At 42.0% G+C, this 19,311-nt stretch overlaps 1 protein-coding gene across 1 annotated transcript in view; it reads left to right on the top strand.

Annotated features, from left to right (window-relative positions):
* The first annotated feature begins 1,262 nt into the window (after positions 1-1,262).
* EFNB2 (ephrin B2) overlaps positions 1,263-19,311 on the top strand; it is a 41,111-nt gene continuing 23,062 nt past the window's right edge. Inside the window, exon 1 of the mRNA XM_075852481.1 lies at positions 1,263-1,880. Within this exon, the coding sequence (XP_075708596.1) occupies positions 1,759-1,880 (122 nt within the window). The 5' untranslated portion in view covers positions 1,263-1,758. The remainder of the gene's footprint in view (positions 1,881-19,311) is intronic.

Here is a 19,311-nt window from a genome sequence, read left to right as displayed (position 1 = left end):
GATAGATAGATAGATATGAGATAGATAGATAGATAGATAGATAGATAGATAGATAGATAGATAGATAGATAGATAGATAGATAGATAGATAGATAGATAGATAGATAGATAATATAGACATGAGATAGATAGATAGATAGATAGATAGATAGATAGATAGATAGATAGATAGATAGATAGATAGATAGATAGATAGATAGATAGATAGATAGATGATAGATAGATAGATAGATAGATAGATAGATAGATAGATAGATAGATAGATAGATAGATAGATAGATATGAGAAAGATACATAGATAATAGATACAAAAAATCATAGTTACACCAAAATCGCTGCTACCATTAAACCTATGTACTTAGCTTCTATCTATCTATCTATCTATCTATCTATCTATCTATCTATCTATCTATCTATCTATCTCTCTCTCTCTCTCTCTCTCTCTCTCTCTCTCTCTCTCTCTCTCTCTCTCTCTCTCTATCTATCTATCTATCTATCTATCTATCATCCTATCTATCATCTCATATCTATCTATCTAGCTATCTATCTGTCTGTCTGTCTGTCTGTCTGTCTGTCTGTCTGTCTGTCTGTCTGTCTGTCTGTCTGTCTGTCTGTCTGTCTGTCTATCTATCTATCTATCTATCTATCTATCTATCTATCTATCTATCTATCTATCTATCTATCTATCTATCTATCTATCTCTATACTATTTATTACATATGCTGATACCAGATTGCATTATGGCGGTGACTATGGTGGTAAGGACATCAGTGGATAAGTAGATCAGCACGCAGACAGTAGTCCTCGGTAAGATGTGTTTTAGTTGATGCAGTTTACACACAATACTGTGCTGAGCGGAGCCCATACTGTAGATGACTGGTATAATACTACAAGGTGATAAGATGATAGGTAACCTAGTTATAATCATGAATGTATATCAGATAGGGGGGTGCAGAGTCTGTGTGTGACTGTCGCCGGTGGGCTACTAGTGAGAGGTGGGTGTCAGCAGGTCACGTCATGAATATTAATGAGCAGCATTCAGGACGCAGATGAGTTCATGCTGTATATTGTATGGGAGGTCTGTACCTGTCACACACAATACTCTGCTCTGGAACACACTGTCTCAGTCTTGATTGACGTGAAGCGTAGCCAATCGCGGATGAATCAGCGCTTATCAGCCAATGAGCGGGGCGGGACAGAGAGGGCGGGCGCAGTTTATAGTCACACAGCTCGCTGCTGTCCGCGGTTACTTTGGATGAGGGTGGCTGGAGGAGCAGACATCACACACAGAAGAGTGGAGTTCCTGGCACACACAGCCATCTCCAGCCACTTGGCACAGGACCGGCCGAGGGATTTACCAGCAGGCAGGCATTCTTCCCGGGGATTGGAGTATATGGACTCCCCGCGTAGAGCTGGATAATTCAGCGCACTTTGAAATCATTGCTATCACTGTGGGCTGGTTCCCCGAGGATCAGTGGTGCCAGGCGGGCACAGAGAGCGGATGCGGGGCTCCCGTGTTATTCATGTGCGCCTATGTGATGCCTTAGGATACCGTGTATCCCAGCTGGAGTTCTCAGTGTGGAGTTGATTCTTTTACCCTTACTAATAGCAGGAGTGAGGACTGTCCTTGTCGGGCGATCTGGTTGGATACATCTCTGATTTGTCGCTGGACTCGCTATATCGCACTGCATCTCCTGGCTGGAGCTAAGAGCAGTGGAGAGAGGACCCCGCATTGGCCCGGGGTGACAGCACAGTACTATGGCACTCAGCGGGGACTCTGTGTGGAAATACAGCCTAGGAGTGTGGATCCTGTTGATCAGGACTGCTATCACCAGATCCCTACTATTAGATCCAATTTACTGGAATTCCTCCAACCCCAAGTAAGTGTCTGCGATCGTCTATTACATGTGTAGGACTTCTTGTGTTGGGCTACTGTTGGGTTGTGTTTGACCACTGTTGACAGAGCTGTAGAGTAGTACTGTAGTGCTGTTTTAGTCTGCAGTAGGGTTGTGATGGGCTGCGGGACGGTTATACTGGACATTGGAGGCTGCTGGACTACTGAAGAGTACTGAAGAGTAGTGCTGGGCTACTGAAGAGTAGTGCTGGGCTACTGAAGAGTAGTGCTGGGCTACTGAAGAGTAGTGCTGGGCTACTGAAGAGTAGTGCTGGGCTACTGAAGAGTAGTGCTGGGCTACTGAAGAGTAGTGCTGGGCTACTGAAGAGTAGTGCTGGGCCACTGAGGAGTAGTGCTGAGCTACTGGATTACTCAGTAATGTTCTGGGCTGCTATAGGTTTATCTTGGAGGTCTGGAAGGTTATGGAGGGTAGTGCTGGAGTACTGAAGGGTTATTCTACGTTGGAGGTGTATAGTGATGATCTATTAGAGGGTAGTGTTGAGAGTACTGTGGGGTTATTCTACGCTGGATGTGTATAGTGATGGTGTACTGGGGGTAGTTCTGGAGTACTGTAGGGTTATGCTGCGCTGGAGGTGTATAGTGATGGTGTACTAGGGGGTAGTTCTGGAGTACTGTAGGGTTATGCTGCGCTGGTAGTGTATAGTGATGGTGTGTTAGGGGGTAGGTATGGAGTACTATAGGGTTATGCTGCGCTGGTGGTGTATGGTGATGGTGTACTAGGAGGTAGTTCTGGAGTACTGTAGGGTTATGCTGCGCTGGTGGTGTATAGTGATGGTGTACTAGGGGGTAGTTCTGGAGTACTGTAGGGTTATTCTGCGCTGGTTGTGTATAGTGATGGTGTGCTAGGGGGTAGTTCTGGAGTAATGTAGGGTTATTCTGCGCTGGTGGTGTATAGTGATGGTGTACTAGGGGGTAGTTCTGGAGTACAGTAGGGTTATGCTGCGCTGGTGGTGTATAGTGATGGTGTACTAGGGGGTAGTTATGGAGTACTGTAGGGTTATGCTGCGCTGGTAGTGTATAGTGATGGTGTACTAGGGGGTAGTTCTGGAGTACAGTAGGGTTATGCTGCGCTGGTGGTGTATAGTGATGGTGTACTCGGGGTAGTTATGGAGTACTGTAGGGTTATTCTGCGCTGGTGGTGTATAGTGATGGTGTACTAAGGGGTGGTTCTGGAGTACAGTAGGGTTATGCTGTGCTGGTGGTGTATAGTGATGGTGTACTCGGGGGGTAGTTATGGAGTACTGTAGGGTTATGCTGCGTTGGTGGTGTATAGTGATGGTGTACTGGGGGGGTAGTTATGGAGTACTGTAGGGTTATGCTGCGCTGGTGGTGTATGGTGATGGTGTACTAGGGAGTAGCTCTGGAGTACTGTAGGGTTTTTCTGCGCTTTTTGGGGGTAGACTTGGAGTACTGTAGGGTTATGCTGCGCTGGTGGTGTATAGTGATGGTGTACTAGGGGGTAGTTCTGGAGTACTGTAGGGTTATGCTGCGTTGGTGGTATATAGTGATGGTGTACTCGGGGGGTAGTTATGGAGTACTGTAGGGTTATGCTGCGCTGGTGGTGTATGGTGATGGTGAACTAGGGGGTAGTTCTGGAGTATTGTAGGGTTATGCTGCGCTGGTAGTGTATAGTGATCGTGTGCTAGGGGGTAGGTATGAAGTACTGTAGGGTTATGCTGCGCTGGTAGTGTATAGTGATGGTGTGTTAGGGGGTAGGTATGGAGTACTGTAGGGTTATGCTGCACTGGTAGTGTATAGTGATGGTGTGCTAGGGGGTAGTTCTGGAGTAATGTAGGGTTATGCTGCGCTGGAGGTGTATAGTGATGGTGTGCTAGGGGGTAGGTATGGAGTACTGTAGGGTTATGCTGCGCTGGTAGTGTATAGTGATGGTGTTTTAGGGGGTAGGTATGGAGTACTGTAGGGTTATGCTGCGCTGGTAGTGTATAGTGATGGTGTTTTAGGGGGTAGGTATGGAGTACTGTAGGGTTATGCTGCGCTGGTAGTGTATAGTGATGGTGTACTAGGGGGTAGTTCTGGAGTACTGTAGGGTTATTCTGCGCTGGTAGTGTATAGTGATGGTGTACTAGGGAGTAGCTCTGGAGTACTGTAGGGTTTTTCTGCGCTTTTTGGGGGTAGACTTGGAGTACTCTAGGGTTATTACATAAACAGTGCTCTACTACATTGCGTGTCGCTGCCCGGTTACTGTATGTGTGCACTGCGCTTTGGGTTTGCGACCTCCTTGTAATGCCCGGACATGGTCATGAGCCATATATACAGTTCGGGGGTATAAGAGATTGTTATTGATTGCAGTGTCTCAACAATATCCCCAAAAGCTCATTATACGGCTGTCAATAGCAGATATAGATGTCTCTGCACTTACTGCCCCTATATCTTACACCGGCTCCCTCCGGTCTACATTGTAAAGTGCCTGATCTGCGGTGCACTGTAATCCTTCATTGTACGTACGATGTGTACAATGGTATAGGAGAACTATGGATGGCATGTACCAAGCATGCAGAGAGCTCGCTGCCCTCGCCGGGCACTGTCAGGACAAGCTGCTTGTGTTAGGCCATTAATCAGCTCCGTGCTGGGACTTCAGTTGACATCCTGGTAATGCTGCTCTATTCCCGGGCTCCTGCAGAGGTCTGCGCCCCCTTCACTCTACACAAGTCACTGCAGTCATGTCCCTGTACAATCTACAATCGTACTCCTTATCTGTGATATATATATATATGTCTGTACAATTCTACTATGTCTTCACATTGATGTAGACTAGACCAAGCCAAATGAACGCCACTAGAAACCTTTTACAAGGTAATGAATGTGAGCTGAGGTCACTCCTTATGTGCTGGCTCCTTCCAGATTTTAAAGGTTAAGAATCCGCTAGGTTCTGCAGTCTGCACTCTGGGGCTCTCTGTATATTAGTATCAGGGGTTTTACACTTGCACTATATGGGATCCCATGAGTCTGGAGATGATAGGGCTGATCCCAGTCGTAATGTACATTGTAACCTAACAATATATATTGATGGATAGTAAGTAATATGTGTAGTACAGCGTACAGCCTTCTTTAGCACAATCTTGGCCATTGCTTTTCCTTCCCAGGGACAGCAGTGATAGGTTAGACACTGACGCACCATTAAGTTCAGTGTTTTTTTCAAATATCCTTGTAAGTACAAGTGGCAGTGATGTCATACCATGTCCAGTATTGATGGGGTTAAATTGAAAAGCAATCTTATATTTGGTGGTAGCTGGCAGAGAATTTGTCATCATCGATAGAGCAATGTACGGAACTACAAGGCAAGTTTTCCACTAGACCGGTTGTGTGTATCATGTCATTGTATAAATCATAGAGTATATTACAGAGCTGGCAAACCTGAACTTATCCCATCCCTCCCAATATATTACTCTCCAAAAGGTTCACTTGTTATGTTAAAGAGACATTTGGAAACCAGTGATCAAGTCAGTCCTACAGAGGTCACTCTTCCAATACACAATGCTCATAGACTCCTAATGTTTCTGCCTCGCTATACGCCAACCATTTGATCGCCTCATCACATTTGAATTTTTTTATTATTCAATATTCTGCTTGGATTCCTGCACATTTCATATTACAATGAGATTACTGTGATAACAGAATCCTTTGCTGTTCTATTCTGCACTCCATTTCCCTCCAGTATATGGCCATACTCTGCATTTTACTTTCCACTGGCCCTAGTACGTGAGGCTGCAATGTGCTTTCTTTTTCTCTGCAGTTTACAGTGTTTAGAATAGCGTTACCTATCAATCAGCGATCCTGAGATGACATTAAGGACGTCATCTATTCCTCCTGGGGCACTGCCGTGCTCTAGATTGTACGCTACCGGTTTGTCTCTATGATGCAGAAAAGTCCCCTCCACCTACAGTGTGCTGCTGTTACTGTCACATATTGGGAATGAAATCCTATATTTGCATTAGGCGGACCTTAGTATTAAATAATACATGTCATTTTCCTCTTTGGGGATCAGCGATTAAATATGAATGGCGCTCTTTCCAGATGAGATGTTAGTTTGGTCCAGTGATTTCTTGCAGAACATTAAATATATAAATATGACTGTGGGGATATGGAAGGAGGAAAACTTTCATTACTAGTTTAAAAAAGACCTTTTCTCCTATGATAAGGGGCCGCCTCGTCTCTGCTACTCTCACGTTATGGCCCTTTTTATCCAATATTCTGGATCTGCATTATTCTCATGGCTGAACAGGGCTGCGCTTGAATAAGCGCTCAGGATATAAATACATTCTTCATAGTTTGTCGGCTGTCACTACTGATACGGTTAGGAAAAAAATATCTCTTTTATGCTCGATTCTAAAAGAAACATATGTACGGGAGAAATCTTAGCCGTGGTAATAAAATGTACATTTCAGGCATATGCCAGGCTTCTGCCTCCATGTTTATGCTTGGATGACTATTCTCATTCACGTCACATGAGATATTATTAAAAGAAACGGTAGATCAAGATTTCCTGTAGTTGATTTTATTTTTCAACCAAAACTGGGGGGGGGGATAATTTTGCGTTTGTGTCTTCAATGTTTTGCCTGTTTACTACCCATTTAATTACCAGTATGTTGGCATAGACAACTGATGGTAAATTACCCAGCATGTAAGCGGCATCTAGTCATTGAAGTAAAGGCAGAGTACTATGGGTAAACAAGTGCGCATTCAGTGCTATGTGAATACCCCCTTGAACTCTGACCTTCGGTTTGCATTTAGGTTAATCATGTCGGTTTTAATATAGAATGGCCAGAAAGGAGAACGCACCGGGGGTGGAATGGTTGCTGCTTTTACATGCACATTCCTCACATTTTGTCAGCATGATAAACCGAAGGCAATGCTCCTTGTTCCAAGGGACAACTGAACAAAGTGCCCGCTGAAACCATATCTCAGTCTCTGGTAAACTGCTGTAGACAAGAATTTATTTAGGAATCCTTTCCCCTGGGATGGCCCTTTTAACCCTCTCAATTACGGCTTCAAGCTGAAGAAACAAAAGCTCCGGATAAAACGGTTAGCGTAGCACTTACCCCTAAATCTCCGTCACCCAAAGTTTGGCTGGAGACACTTGGAGGACTAAATGCAAACATCTTTATTTCATTATCCTTTTCCATTGCTTTGACACCTGCACACCATATTAGCTCAGGTAAATGACTGACATCCACTAGACCCAGAAGAGGCTGAGATTTAGATATACTGATTCCCGTTTATCTTTCGTCCATGGTTCAGCTGGGGTTTAATTGTTACATTATCTCTTGTAATTATCTCCAAGACTCTTATCTATAAAGCTCGCACCATGTTTGGCTCCGTAATTGTCAATGCAAAGTAAGGAACAATGAAATGTATTTATTTTCCGCTCCATTTTCTTGGCCCTGTTTACTAACAAGCAGAAGAGTATGTTTATTCCCCAATATGCATTAGATGAATATAAACCAAGGCGGCCGCATACAGCTAATCCTGGGTTCATAAAGAAAAAGGGAAATATCAATTACCAGGGACAATAATGAAATACCTGACAATCTATAATCTACCGTCTTCAGTCAGTGCTCACATTGGGGTTTACCTTGAAACATGTCTAGAATGTCAGATGCCTGTAAGCCATAGAAAGACGCTTTCGCCAAATCTTTCCTAATTTACTGCTGTAACATTTGTGTAGCTAGAAAACCAAATGACACGGAGTAGTCGGACTTCTTGCATTTTCCTTGTTAATCTGTTTGTCGAAGCATTTTATTGAAGGTATTACTGTCGGCTCATCCGTCTTCCCTACAGACTTACTATGTCAGAACTCTGCTAGCTGTTGCCAGCCGGACAAAGCAGAATTATTCACTTTGTCACTTTGATGTGTTGCATTTTTTTTCTCATGTTTAAGTCATAAATATGGATTGTTCCTGTAATTCCCAGAAACACCGTTTTGGAACTTGAGAGAGAAGATCTTGAGCAATATTGTATCATAGAAATATAACGTCAGATTTTTAATATCCCCACCCCCGCCCGGGGCTCTTTAACTTGATATACAGGCTAGAAAATGAGGCCTGAGAGCATGTTGTCAAATAAAATGATAGCTCTTAATAGATGCTATTTGTAAATAATATTAGCACTTGTTGGCCGTGCACGCATCTATAAACATCATGATATCGGGAGAGAATCCATGGACTTGTGTTATTTATTACGAGACACACTTTATAGACAGTTCAAAGGGCAGTCACGGCTCAGCTGTAGTTTGTCTTGGTGAACGTGTTAAGATGAATTTGCATTTTATGGCAAGCTTTGATGACAGGCCTATAAAGTGGCTACGCTTTTTATTTGGCTACAAACGATGTCATGATCACCTAGCAAACACTCAAACAGCGGCATTGTCCGGTCACAAGTAACATGCGTTCACAGGCCACGCCGAACAATGGATAAAGTGATGGTTGTGAACTGATAATGTGTTATTTTATTTACATGGTTACGCTGTAAAATGTAGGCTGTGGGATACTCTGAACTTTGACATAAAAAAGGTTTTATTTAGAAATCAGTAAACACCTATACTTGATGAGATGAGGTGGCGATTTTGTGCGCCATCCGAATATTCCAGAAAAGTTTTAACCATAAGTGCCTCGTACCTCAGTGATGTCACTAGTTTTTCTATTCACGCGTCACAGATGTGGCCATTTTGGGTGATTTCCTAATATTCTTGAAAGGTTTAGCCCTAAGTGCCCCATACATTAGTAATGTCACTTGTTGTTAGCTTATTTCTATGATGTCACAATATGTTTCAGTTATGGGATGGATAAAAATCTTTAGATGGACCATTCTAGCAGGCAACAAGACTTTTAACTGTTCAGCAATAAAATCTCTTAGGGTATGTTCACACGCTGTGTTTTCAGGCGTATGATAAGTAAACACCTCAAAATACGCCTTGAAAAATGCTAGTGAAACGCTGACAAACAGCTTCCCATTGAAATCAATGGGAAAACCAATGTTTAGTTCAGACGGGGCGTTTTTTACGCCGCTGTTTTAAAAGACGCCGCATAAAAAGGAGCATGTCACTTCTTGAGCCATTTTTGGAGCTGTTTTTCATTGGGTCAATTGAAAAACAAATCCTAAACGGCTTAAAAAAAAAAACCTCAAATGTTTTCTGCTTCAAAAACGGCTGAAAATAAGAGGATATTTTCCCTTGAAAATAGCTCTGTAATTTTCAGCCGTTTCTTATTGTGCGTGTGAACATACCCATAGACATCAATGAAAAACAACCCAAACTTTTTGTGCCAGTAGCAAATTACTAGGTATTTCTAGGCCTGGTTCTATTTTAAAGTTTAGTGATGTCACTTAGGTTTTGGGTTACAAAAATGGCTTCACTTTAAAATATATTAATCTACCTGCAGACTTTGAGCACCACTTTATTTAGTCTACAGACATGGCAGACAAGCCAGGTATTAAAGCATTGGTTTGTGTCTAAGATTTTCCTTCTGTTGAGGCCGACAAAAGTTAAACTTGTTTTTCAGGTCACCTATCATATTTTTTTTATAGACTTTTTTTTTTCGGTGTTCAGTATTTGTCACATTCTGGTCATTAAAACGGGTGTGTTCAAGTGTTTAAAATATTTGGATTCGCAGATTTAGAGCCTAGGCTTCTGTTCACATTTCACCTCTTCAAATTATTTTTATCCGTATGGTATTTTTATGGTATATAAAAGCAAATGGTCAGTATTAGAAGAGCTTGGAAAAGCTCCTGTGGATTCATTGTTTCCTCCGAGGCCGACAAGACAAAAGACGTGAGTATTTCGGGTCCTGTCTCATAAAGAAAAATGTAAACCATTCACACAGCTTTCCTGTTTAACTTGTTTAATTCTCATTGGAAATTCTGTACCGTACCGGCTGTGTGAAATCTGCTGATTTCTCTCGTAATCCATTTTGTAGCTTCGATTTAAAAACAAAGCTGAAACAATTTGCTTTTATTTTTAAGCAAATCAAGCCATGGTCATAGTTAATAAGGGGATTACAACGACTCGGGCTAGATCTATACAGAAGTGATTTAAATCCAGAACAACCTCTAAAGAAACTGATCCCTTTTGATTGAAGTGTGGAAGAAAGGCCTGGTGGAACGAAAAGCAGTAAACTGATTGTACGGCAATAGAACCATCACTTCGCTGTATTCCACATATTCTTACAAAATGGAATGGCAGATAAAGGGTGCAACCATGGCAACACATAGATTAGCTTGATGTGGGAGCTGACACGTATTCGAAAGCGTTGTTAGACTGAATGGCTTACATGGGGCCATTGGGTATTATATGTGGAGCACACATCTTGGAAGCATGAAATAAACCTTGTAGAAGATGGTTCCTACTTAATTGTGGCTCGGTAATGACCACTCGTGGGGGTTCATGTAAAAATGTTACTCCTAGTAGTCCAGACTACTTGTACTTGGCAGACACAGGCTTCTTGGCTAACATAGGTAGGCCCCAAGGCTAGTGGAGCTAAATGAGTTAAGCAAAATGCGCCTAAATTCTGGCACAAATTGCACCTAAAAAGTGGCGTACATGGTGTGCACCAAATTTAGCACGCATTTTAGACATTTTTTGCACCTTCCTCGACCGTTTTAAAAAGGGGTGTATCTAAGAGTCGTAAAATGGGCCGGTCTTTTCAACAATGAGGGCTTGTCCACACCTAGCAGCATTGCTGCAGAAAATCTCGGCAGCAATTCCGCAGAGACTACCAGAAATTCCCCTGCGGAAAAATCGCACCATTCCCTGTGCTTTGTACTGAAGAAAACGGTGCAGATTTTGCTGCGTTTTTTTTTCAATGTTCGGAGGTGGTGAGAAAAACGCAATTCAGTCCACGTACCGCAGCAGGAATTGACATGCTGCGGTACGAAAAATAAGCACCGCAGGTGTATTTCTGCTCAGAAATTTTATGCAGCGTGTGGATGTGATTTGTTACGTCTGACCCACTTTGCTGCTACTGTATTCTGCGTATTTTCCGTCGCAGAAATTCCGTTACGTTTGGACAAGCCCTAAAGATGTAAAGTACACCAGCCATGAGGTGGCTTAAGAAAGAGAAAAATGTTAACATGTCTAGCAAGATGCACCAAATTTATCATACAGCGTGTAACTGCAATAAATTTGGCGCAGTTTCTGCCTTAATTTTTTTACCTGCATCAAAAAACGCTTCTAAGAATGCCAGCGTTATCAAAATTATTAAGGAGTTTTTAGTGGTGTTTTTCATTTGGTGTCATTTTGTACGTGCTTTTTTTTCTGGCGTTTTTGAAGTCCTATAGAGAAGCCTATGGGCAACTCTGGAAAAACGCCATACCCAGAGCGAGCTGCGTTTGGGAAAAAAAACGCCACTGACCACAAAAACGCTACAAACCAAAACGCAGTTGCATATAGTGCATTTTATATGTTACTATAGACTTTACTGTAACATCTGGCCGCACTAAAAATAAGCGCCATAAAAACCACAGCAAATCTATCTATCTTTAAGGCCTCTTGCACACGACCATAAGGGTTTTTACTGTCCGCAAATACGGATCCGGAAATTCGGATCTACATGCGTAGCCGTTCGCAATTACGGGAGCGTCCATAGACTTCTATGGGCGTAGCCTTCCGCAATTACGGAAACGCTCATAGACTTCTATGGGCGTAGCCTTCCGCAATTACGGAAGCGCTCATAGACTTCTATGGGCGAATCGTGCCGCAATTGCGGACAAGAATAGGACATGTTCTATATTTTGCGGATCATTTCCCGGTCGCACATCCGTAAGTAATAATGAAAGGTGTCCGCGACCTGTAGAAATGAATGGGTCTGCAATTTGGTCTGTGATTACGGATGAAAACTACGGTCGTGTGCATGGGGCCTAAGACAGTATTATTAAATATCCCGCATCGTTACATAGTTGGTAAGGTCGTCCATCAAGATCAACCTATTTTCTTGCTATCTTATTTACAGCAACATTTTTAGTAGTAGGGGCTATGGGTTTATGTATAGAAAATAATGGCCTTCCATATAATAGATTTAAAGGAAGTGTTTAAAAAATGAAGTCATGTTATATTTGTGATACATATTATTAAGCACTGTTCTTATTCCTAGAACACGTCACCTCCTGTTCTGCTAGGTCCTCTGAAGGGGGATGGACAGTGCAGAATGTCACATTAAATGCATCAGGCCCGTCTTTGTTTAAAGCCATTGCTCTTTGTTATGCAGTAAAGCAGTAAAACCAAAGATGATTTCCTGACTTCTGCTCTCCCGCTGAAAACAGCCCCGTAAAAACAAAAAAGAAAAGACTCTTTCGCTTTGGTTTTCCCTTGCACTTTGTCACGACAGACACAAGATCCACTGAGGAGTGACACTAAACTCCATGCTGAGACGTGGCAGTACAGGTGCAAGAGACGGAGAATATTTGTTGTGTAGCCCGAATGGCTGTTCTTTATGATGGAAGAATAGTCCGGACTGGCTGGGAGAAAACACAGGAGCTAACAGTAACTGTTCTGTCTGCACAAATAATCCTAAACACACTTTTTTGATTAGGTACGTCTCAGATGATTTCATTAAATCATGTTTCTTGGCAGGACGGCTCGGAGAAGTTTCCAGGTTTTTACATCTTTCTTTGTTGCGGGAAATTCAAGAGCGTATACCTTAACTTTACATGGTGTCAGCTATGTGACAGATAAGAATAAAAAATAACCTGCGAGATAAAACGGTAATAGAAAACATAAAACCAGGGAACTGATCTATTTGTGAAGGGATCTACAGATGCGCTAGAGGTGAATTCGCCGTTAATATGTTTTTTTTATGTGCATCTATCAAAATTTTTGCTAAATATGCGTGGCCAATATCGAAAAGGCAAAAGTTCTCAAGCACAGCCTGTTTGTATCACATCAAATATTGCACCATACTTGACCAGCTTTAGTACTTTAGTTTTAAATATACATATATATATATACATTTGATAGATGATACAAAAAAAAAAGGGGGGTTTCTTTATTGGGCTCATAATAAAGGATACGCCCGATTCAAGTACGTCTGGGAATGTGCCCAAATGTCTATCATCTCCCTGTGCAGGTACAGACGTACCTGCATAGGGTGTATCCCAGGCAGACTTGAGAACCCTGTTATTGACAATATATCTACCTCAGCTTACAAGTAAATTGCATGTATTTCCTGTAATAACTTCAGTCTAGTGATTAAGGGGTTAATTTACAGCATGAACGGGCCTTTTTGCTGCCTGATGGTGACCACCTAGGGGCTATTCAGTTCCTTTTCTGTTGTAAGGAACTATAACATTTTGTCTGTGTGTCCGGCAGACTTTATGCCTTTTTTAGCTTTTCAAATGGAAACCGGTGCATATTTATGGCGTTCAAATGACAAAAGAAGTAAAGTGAATGGCTTTGGCCTACTGCTTATTTGTATAACGGAAAGCCTATAGTGCTGATGTAAAGCAGGGCCTGTCTGTCTCTCATTTCCTTCAACTACTGAATAGTTTGCTTTCCACATCTGGCATGTGCCATATCACAAGTGTTGTTACGTGCCACCCATAAATTCCTAAACTGGCCGAGCTGGGAGAATTGTATGTCAGCCATTAGGTACCTGGGGGTCCCGTTTATGTCACCCCCCACAGTAAAGAGGAAGCCGGCAGTTACAATCCTATCCACTCGTCTACATTCATTTCTCTATACTGACAATTCACAAGGGTTTTGCAGCTTGTAATACAAAATGTTACTATTTTCAAGCATTAAATAAACTCCAACGATGTTAGGACATAATGCATGATGGCAATCCGCCTGTGCGGTAAATTGGTAAGCATAATGAGACATTTTCATGTGTGCCAGCCTAATGAGGAGATAACAAACTCCGGGGCAATTGGCCGTTGTGAATCCCCCTTTTTAGTCTTGTTGGCATTTTTCTCAACAGTCTGGCGACATCTGCTATCCAGAATACAGCGCACCGCGTTACCCGATAGCACGTCATGACTCACACATTGACTCAGTTAATTGCCATCCCAACCACATTCTTCTTGTTCCTTATCACTGGATTGGAAAATACTGTGCAAACTGAAAGCAGAGTAATCTTTAGATAATATTAGCATTATTATATATGCCAGTCATCATCTTTCCTTTCCAAACAAATATGGTTTCAAAGGGCAAGACATTTTTCCCCTTCTTGGCAGCTGCGACCGGCCAACACCCAGTATTTCATTGCGGGATATGGCTGTTAATTACAAAGCAACTGATTTAAAGCACGGCATAAATATTAAAAGTTCTCCGTCTACTGGAGCTTTTAACGGAGTTCCCAGGCTACCGTCGTATATTTCACAGTCTGTGACAGGAATATGTGTTCATTTGGTAAAAAAAAAAAATGGCCTTTTCATTTTGAGAAATATCAACAAACTGCATATATTTTGTCCTAAGTGATGTCAGGCGCGGCGTAGTAGGCCAGACAACTCACATCACAGTCTAGAAGGGATATTATGAAGGAGACGCGTAGTCAAACAAATCTAGCAGCGGAGCAGAATTGGAAAATTCAGGAGAATAGAGGAGTACTGTGAACGTGCATATTGCAAAAATACATTTTATTGAAAGTGACACTAAGTAAGAATGGAAAAAAGAGGCCATTCTTGGCACACGGCATTGCAGCCAATGTAGCGGCTTACAGATTTGGAGATTGAATCTGTAATAGCGGTAGAAATTATGATGTCTCACTGAGAGGTTTCACTACAGATAGCCGGGGCAGTGATGTCAGCAGTCAATCTGGTTTAGCCTGAAGTGTGTAATGGAGCTGGGGAGAAAAGATGTCTTGTTTTTCTTGCGTCCAGTCACAATCAAATGTCATTTAATTTGGGGTTTGGTAAATTTGCCAGTTTACAGCTTTTCAGGGCTAAAAAGGTTGCCAATCATAGCAGCCGTCTTCTCAACCTGGAAGCCAAAAGCTATTCCAGGATTTTTTTTATTTTCTTTTGGAGTTTCTAATGATATTCCTATCCCAGGGATAATAGGTTTTCACATCATGTACATGGTAACTGTTGAATAGTGACAAATATAATTGTTAGACTCCTGTACCACATTAAATGCATATTCTATTATTCAGCACATATTAATACATTCTGTTCGGTGTTAATATGTGGTGGAATTTTTCCGCTGCAAATGTTACTGCAGATTTGGGGCAATCATGCAATGAATCTGCACCAACATTTGCATATTTGACAGGTAATTCAGACGTTGCAGATATCACAGCGGACTTGCCACAGATTTCAGTTTTTGCATTGCAAAGGCTGAAATCCGCAGTGAAATTCCGCTTCTTCTCCGCAACAGTCAGTGCTTGCTGCGGAGGGAAAATTCTGCACCGCAGCCTACATTCCGCACAGTTATTTTCCGCAACGTCTGAACTAACTTTCCTAAAAATGTATAGAAATAAATTTCAAAAACGGCTGCTGCAGAATTCCACTGCGGACTGTCTGCAGCGGAATTCAACAGCAATTACGCCATGTCTGAACGTGACCTAATAGGAGAACTGGGAGCACAACCAATAACAGCTGTGCACTGGAAAGACAAAACAGGACCCAGCAGAATTCGACATTTTATTGTAAAACCACACTGCGGAAAATTATATATGGAAAAAGTAAATGGGGGCCGGACTGGAAACATGAACAATTGTTACCCTGCCATTACTTCTTGTAGCTTGTATTCAGTGAGGCAGTAAGGAGCAGCTTATGGTGATATTGATTATATTTCTGGAATGCCTCACTAGGACATTATAAGAGAGCACAGTATGTTGTACATATTCTCTTTGTGATCTTGATCACATAGATAAGTCCGTCCAAAATACCATGCAACAGAAGGAAAATGTGCATGGAAAGTTTCCTTAATATTACAGAAAGTCGAAAAAAGCATAGCGCTACCTATGCTTTTTTTTTCCGACTTTTTGATCTTGATCACATTCATGCATGGACAAGTAATGATTACATCACTCCTGGTATTCACAGTGCTGTCCTTACATCTATGGTCCCTAAGTTTTGCTCTCAGAGTCATAACGTCTACACAATATGTGAGCACATACAGTATTCTCTACAGGCAGTGGTATTAGACTGTCCAGGATGAAGGTGGTGATTCTTTATCTTACATCACATCTGTTAGATATCCAGCAGACCTCCGGAGATCATAGAATTAGGGGTTAAAAGAGATCCGCAAATCTAAAATAAACACAAAAGGTACTTGTTGCCATTCAACGTACTAATTGCGCTTCTCGTCTGCATTTGCGATTGACTGGCATATAATCTGTCACACGCAGCAAATGGTAGATAAATATTCTTTTATTTACTGCCATGATGCAGATAGGCCATTTGCATTTTTTAAAACCAGTTTAGAAAAAAATGACATCACTCAGAATTTGCATTTGGCATGAATTCTTTTCCAGGCTTCTGTCATTGTTTATCTAACGCCTCGCCTGCACATAGCAAGACAGACCTCACCCTCCATTGCAGTCTGTGGTTTGGAGTCTGACTGTACAGGTGTGAATTACCTGCAGATTAAAATGATGGTATGCTATAAACGCCATGATGATGGGGAGACAAGATTACCCAGCTTACTGAAGCCAAATGTTCTCCTCTGGCCGTCTGTCACCCAGTCTTATCCATTGATTTATGGCGGGCATATACAGCCAGTTGTTAAACAGGTGCCAGCAGGACTGCAGGAAGTCTTCCAGAATGTTCTGTCAGAGGCACTGGTGGCTGCTGAGGTTCTTTTCCTTACTAGTAAATAAAAGACCTGTATGCCGCTATAGACATCCTGGGTTATTCGTTCAGGGTGTACCATTCAAATTGACACTTTGTGCCAAGGCAACCCAGCAGCTAAATAGGAACCCATGACATCACCGTACCGTTTCTCGATCATAAGTATTGGTTCAATCCACAAAGATGCCGCTTATTATAAAAATAAACGGGAAAAAAAAACACAAATCGCCAGCAAATACAACTGGACTGGGAAAGTTTGGTAACAATCCCTTTATGAGTTGTAAGAAAGAAATAACTAAGAAATGCCTCATTATTTTTCCTAACAATTTGATAGAATACTCAAGGATTTATGTTACTTTTCCTTATTTAGAGGGTAGGGCTTCCTCTTGGATTAGGCCTCAGGGCACATTCAGACGTGGTGGAATTGCTGTTGAATTCCGCTGCGGACAGTCCGCAGTGGAATTCTGCAGCAGCCGTTTTTTACATTTGTTTCTATAGATTTTAGGAAACTTAGTTCAGACGTTGCGGAAAATAACTGTGCGGAAATCGGGCTGCGGTGCCTGTTGCGGAGAAGAAGTGGAATTTCACTGCGGATTTCAGCCTTTGCAATACAAGAACTGAAATCTGTGGCAAGTCCGCTGTGATATCTGCAACGTCTGAATTAACTGTCAAATATGAAAATGTTGGTGCAGATTCGTTGCGTAATTGCCCCAAATCTGTACCAACATTTGCAGTGGAAAAATTCTGCCACGTCTGAACACGGCCTGAGTGATGGCATTGCAGAAAGATTTCTGCCTACTGTGTCAGAGCAGTGAGAACACCTTCATATCTGTTTAGTAAAGTAGAAAGACTTACAATGCAATGTAATACTATTAACATAAACACATGTGGATACTTTACCCATACTGATGCAATGAATAGACTATGGAAAGGAATCCAACGCTGCAGATGTATACGGTGAAATATAATATTATTGTGGTTACATCAATAGCAATTGTGAGACAGAGGTGGGAAATTGATGAAGAATTGAGTAAAACTTTACACAACTACACAGGTTCTTTGTTAAGTAGAACATGAGGTCACTGAGGGTAAGATCGGCCCCCTCCAGCTATGTCAGTATAATTTACAATTTAGTAAATAAGAAAGCGTTCGATTGTGCTGCCATACAGAAATGTGCTGGAACACGCCTAACAAATACTCGCTCAACTGGTTCCATTTCTGATTCTTTCAGCTCCGCAGTAAAATATTTCTTAGAAGTGTATGCAGTTTTATATCATATGCTTTTATATCCCCGGAATCAACATGAGAAACACTTTGTTTCCCAGCTACATACATAATAACATTATGTGCTCCTTATGTCTGGAAACGATAAAAGAACTCTTATTTCTAGCCAGGGAGAAATTGTCTATTGAAAGGACAGATAAAAGCATTTAATTACAAGCTTGGTCCATAAAACATACTGTAGGCATGCCAAATGTAATATTCAAGATTGTCTTTTTCTGCACTGTATTCAAATAATAACATGTAGGATGTTGTCTAGAAAAGTCTGAGGGCTGTTGTCTTAAAGGGGGTCTCTCTCCACGTTGCTCCCGTTGCTGTGGTAGTCTTAGGGCCCTTTTAAACAGACCAATCATTGGACAAACAAGCGTTTATCTGAACACTCTTTCCCGATATTTGCCCTGTAAACAGGATCGGACCATGAATGAGCAAATGCTCGTTCAACGGCTGGTCAGATATTTTATCCAGCCATTGAAATGGTCGCTAGTCGGCAGAGAATGTCAACGGAGAGATGTGCTCCCAATAGGATGCAAATGCATGGGGACAAACAATTGTAGTAACAATCGCTCCTCCCCATACATTATCAATTATTGCACCTTGTGACTGGAGCGCCGACCAAAGAGCGGCATCAGCGATCGGTGCTCGTTTTCATGGCCAATATCGGGCTGTCTCATTGGACTCTCCCTTTGTCTGTACTGCCATCTTATAATAGACGTCAGCACAGTCTTTTCTACGTAGCAGGCAGACACAGGCTGGTTATGTCACTCACCAGTCTCTGCCTAGCCACTCCAGTCTGCGGTGGCAGACACAGAGACTATTCCTTTTATTGGTTAAATATCCACCATTGATTCTTAAAATTACATTGGGGGGCTTCCAAAGAGAGCAATCCCATTCCTAGAAAGCACAACACTTGTACTACTAGAAATCACCCTTGTAGCTTGGGGTCTATCCTCCCTGTATATGCTCTACATTCATCAGCATGAGTACCCTCATGCCACCCATCCCTTTGTTATGTTTGCTGCCAATATATGAATGAGCACCTCCTAAGAGTTACTGTTTAGTAGAAATATTATGCACATACATTTGGAAATGCAGAATAGAACAAAAGGGCCATGACTATAGTGTAGAAAGCCCTTGTCTGGATAATGACGCCCATCCTCTTCAGAGGGAGGGATACCCCTTTGAAAAAGTGAAGTGTGTAGCCATGTCATGGGTCAAGAGCTAGCGCTTATCCGAACCATAAAGCATCATTTATCGAGGGTAACAAGCAAAAGCAACTAATTCCTGGGCACGCTGGTTGTTTAGTCGGGTAGACGTTCCAATTATGCTTTCCTTCTTTCTCCTCTTAATAACTGGTTTTCTAACACAAACACCAATTT

Source organism: Rhinoderma darwinii, chromosome 2 (assembly GCF_050947455.1).
Source record: "Rhinoderma darwinii isolate aRhiDar2 chromosome 2, aRhiDar2.hap1, whole genome shotgun sequence".
Classification (NCBI taxonomy): Eukaryota; Metazoa; Chordata; class Amphibia; order Anura; family Rhinodermatidae; genus Rhinoderma; species Rhinoderma darwinii.
This window is presented reverse-complemented; position numbering and strand designations above follow the sequence as displayed.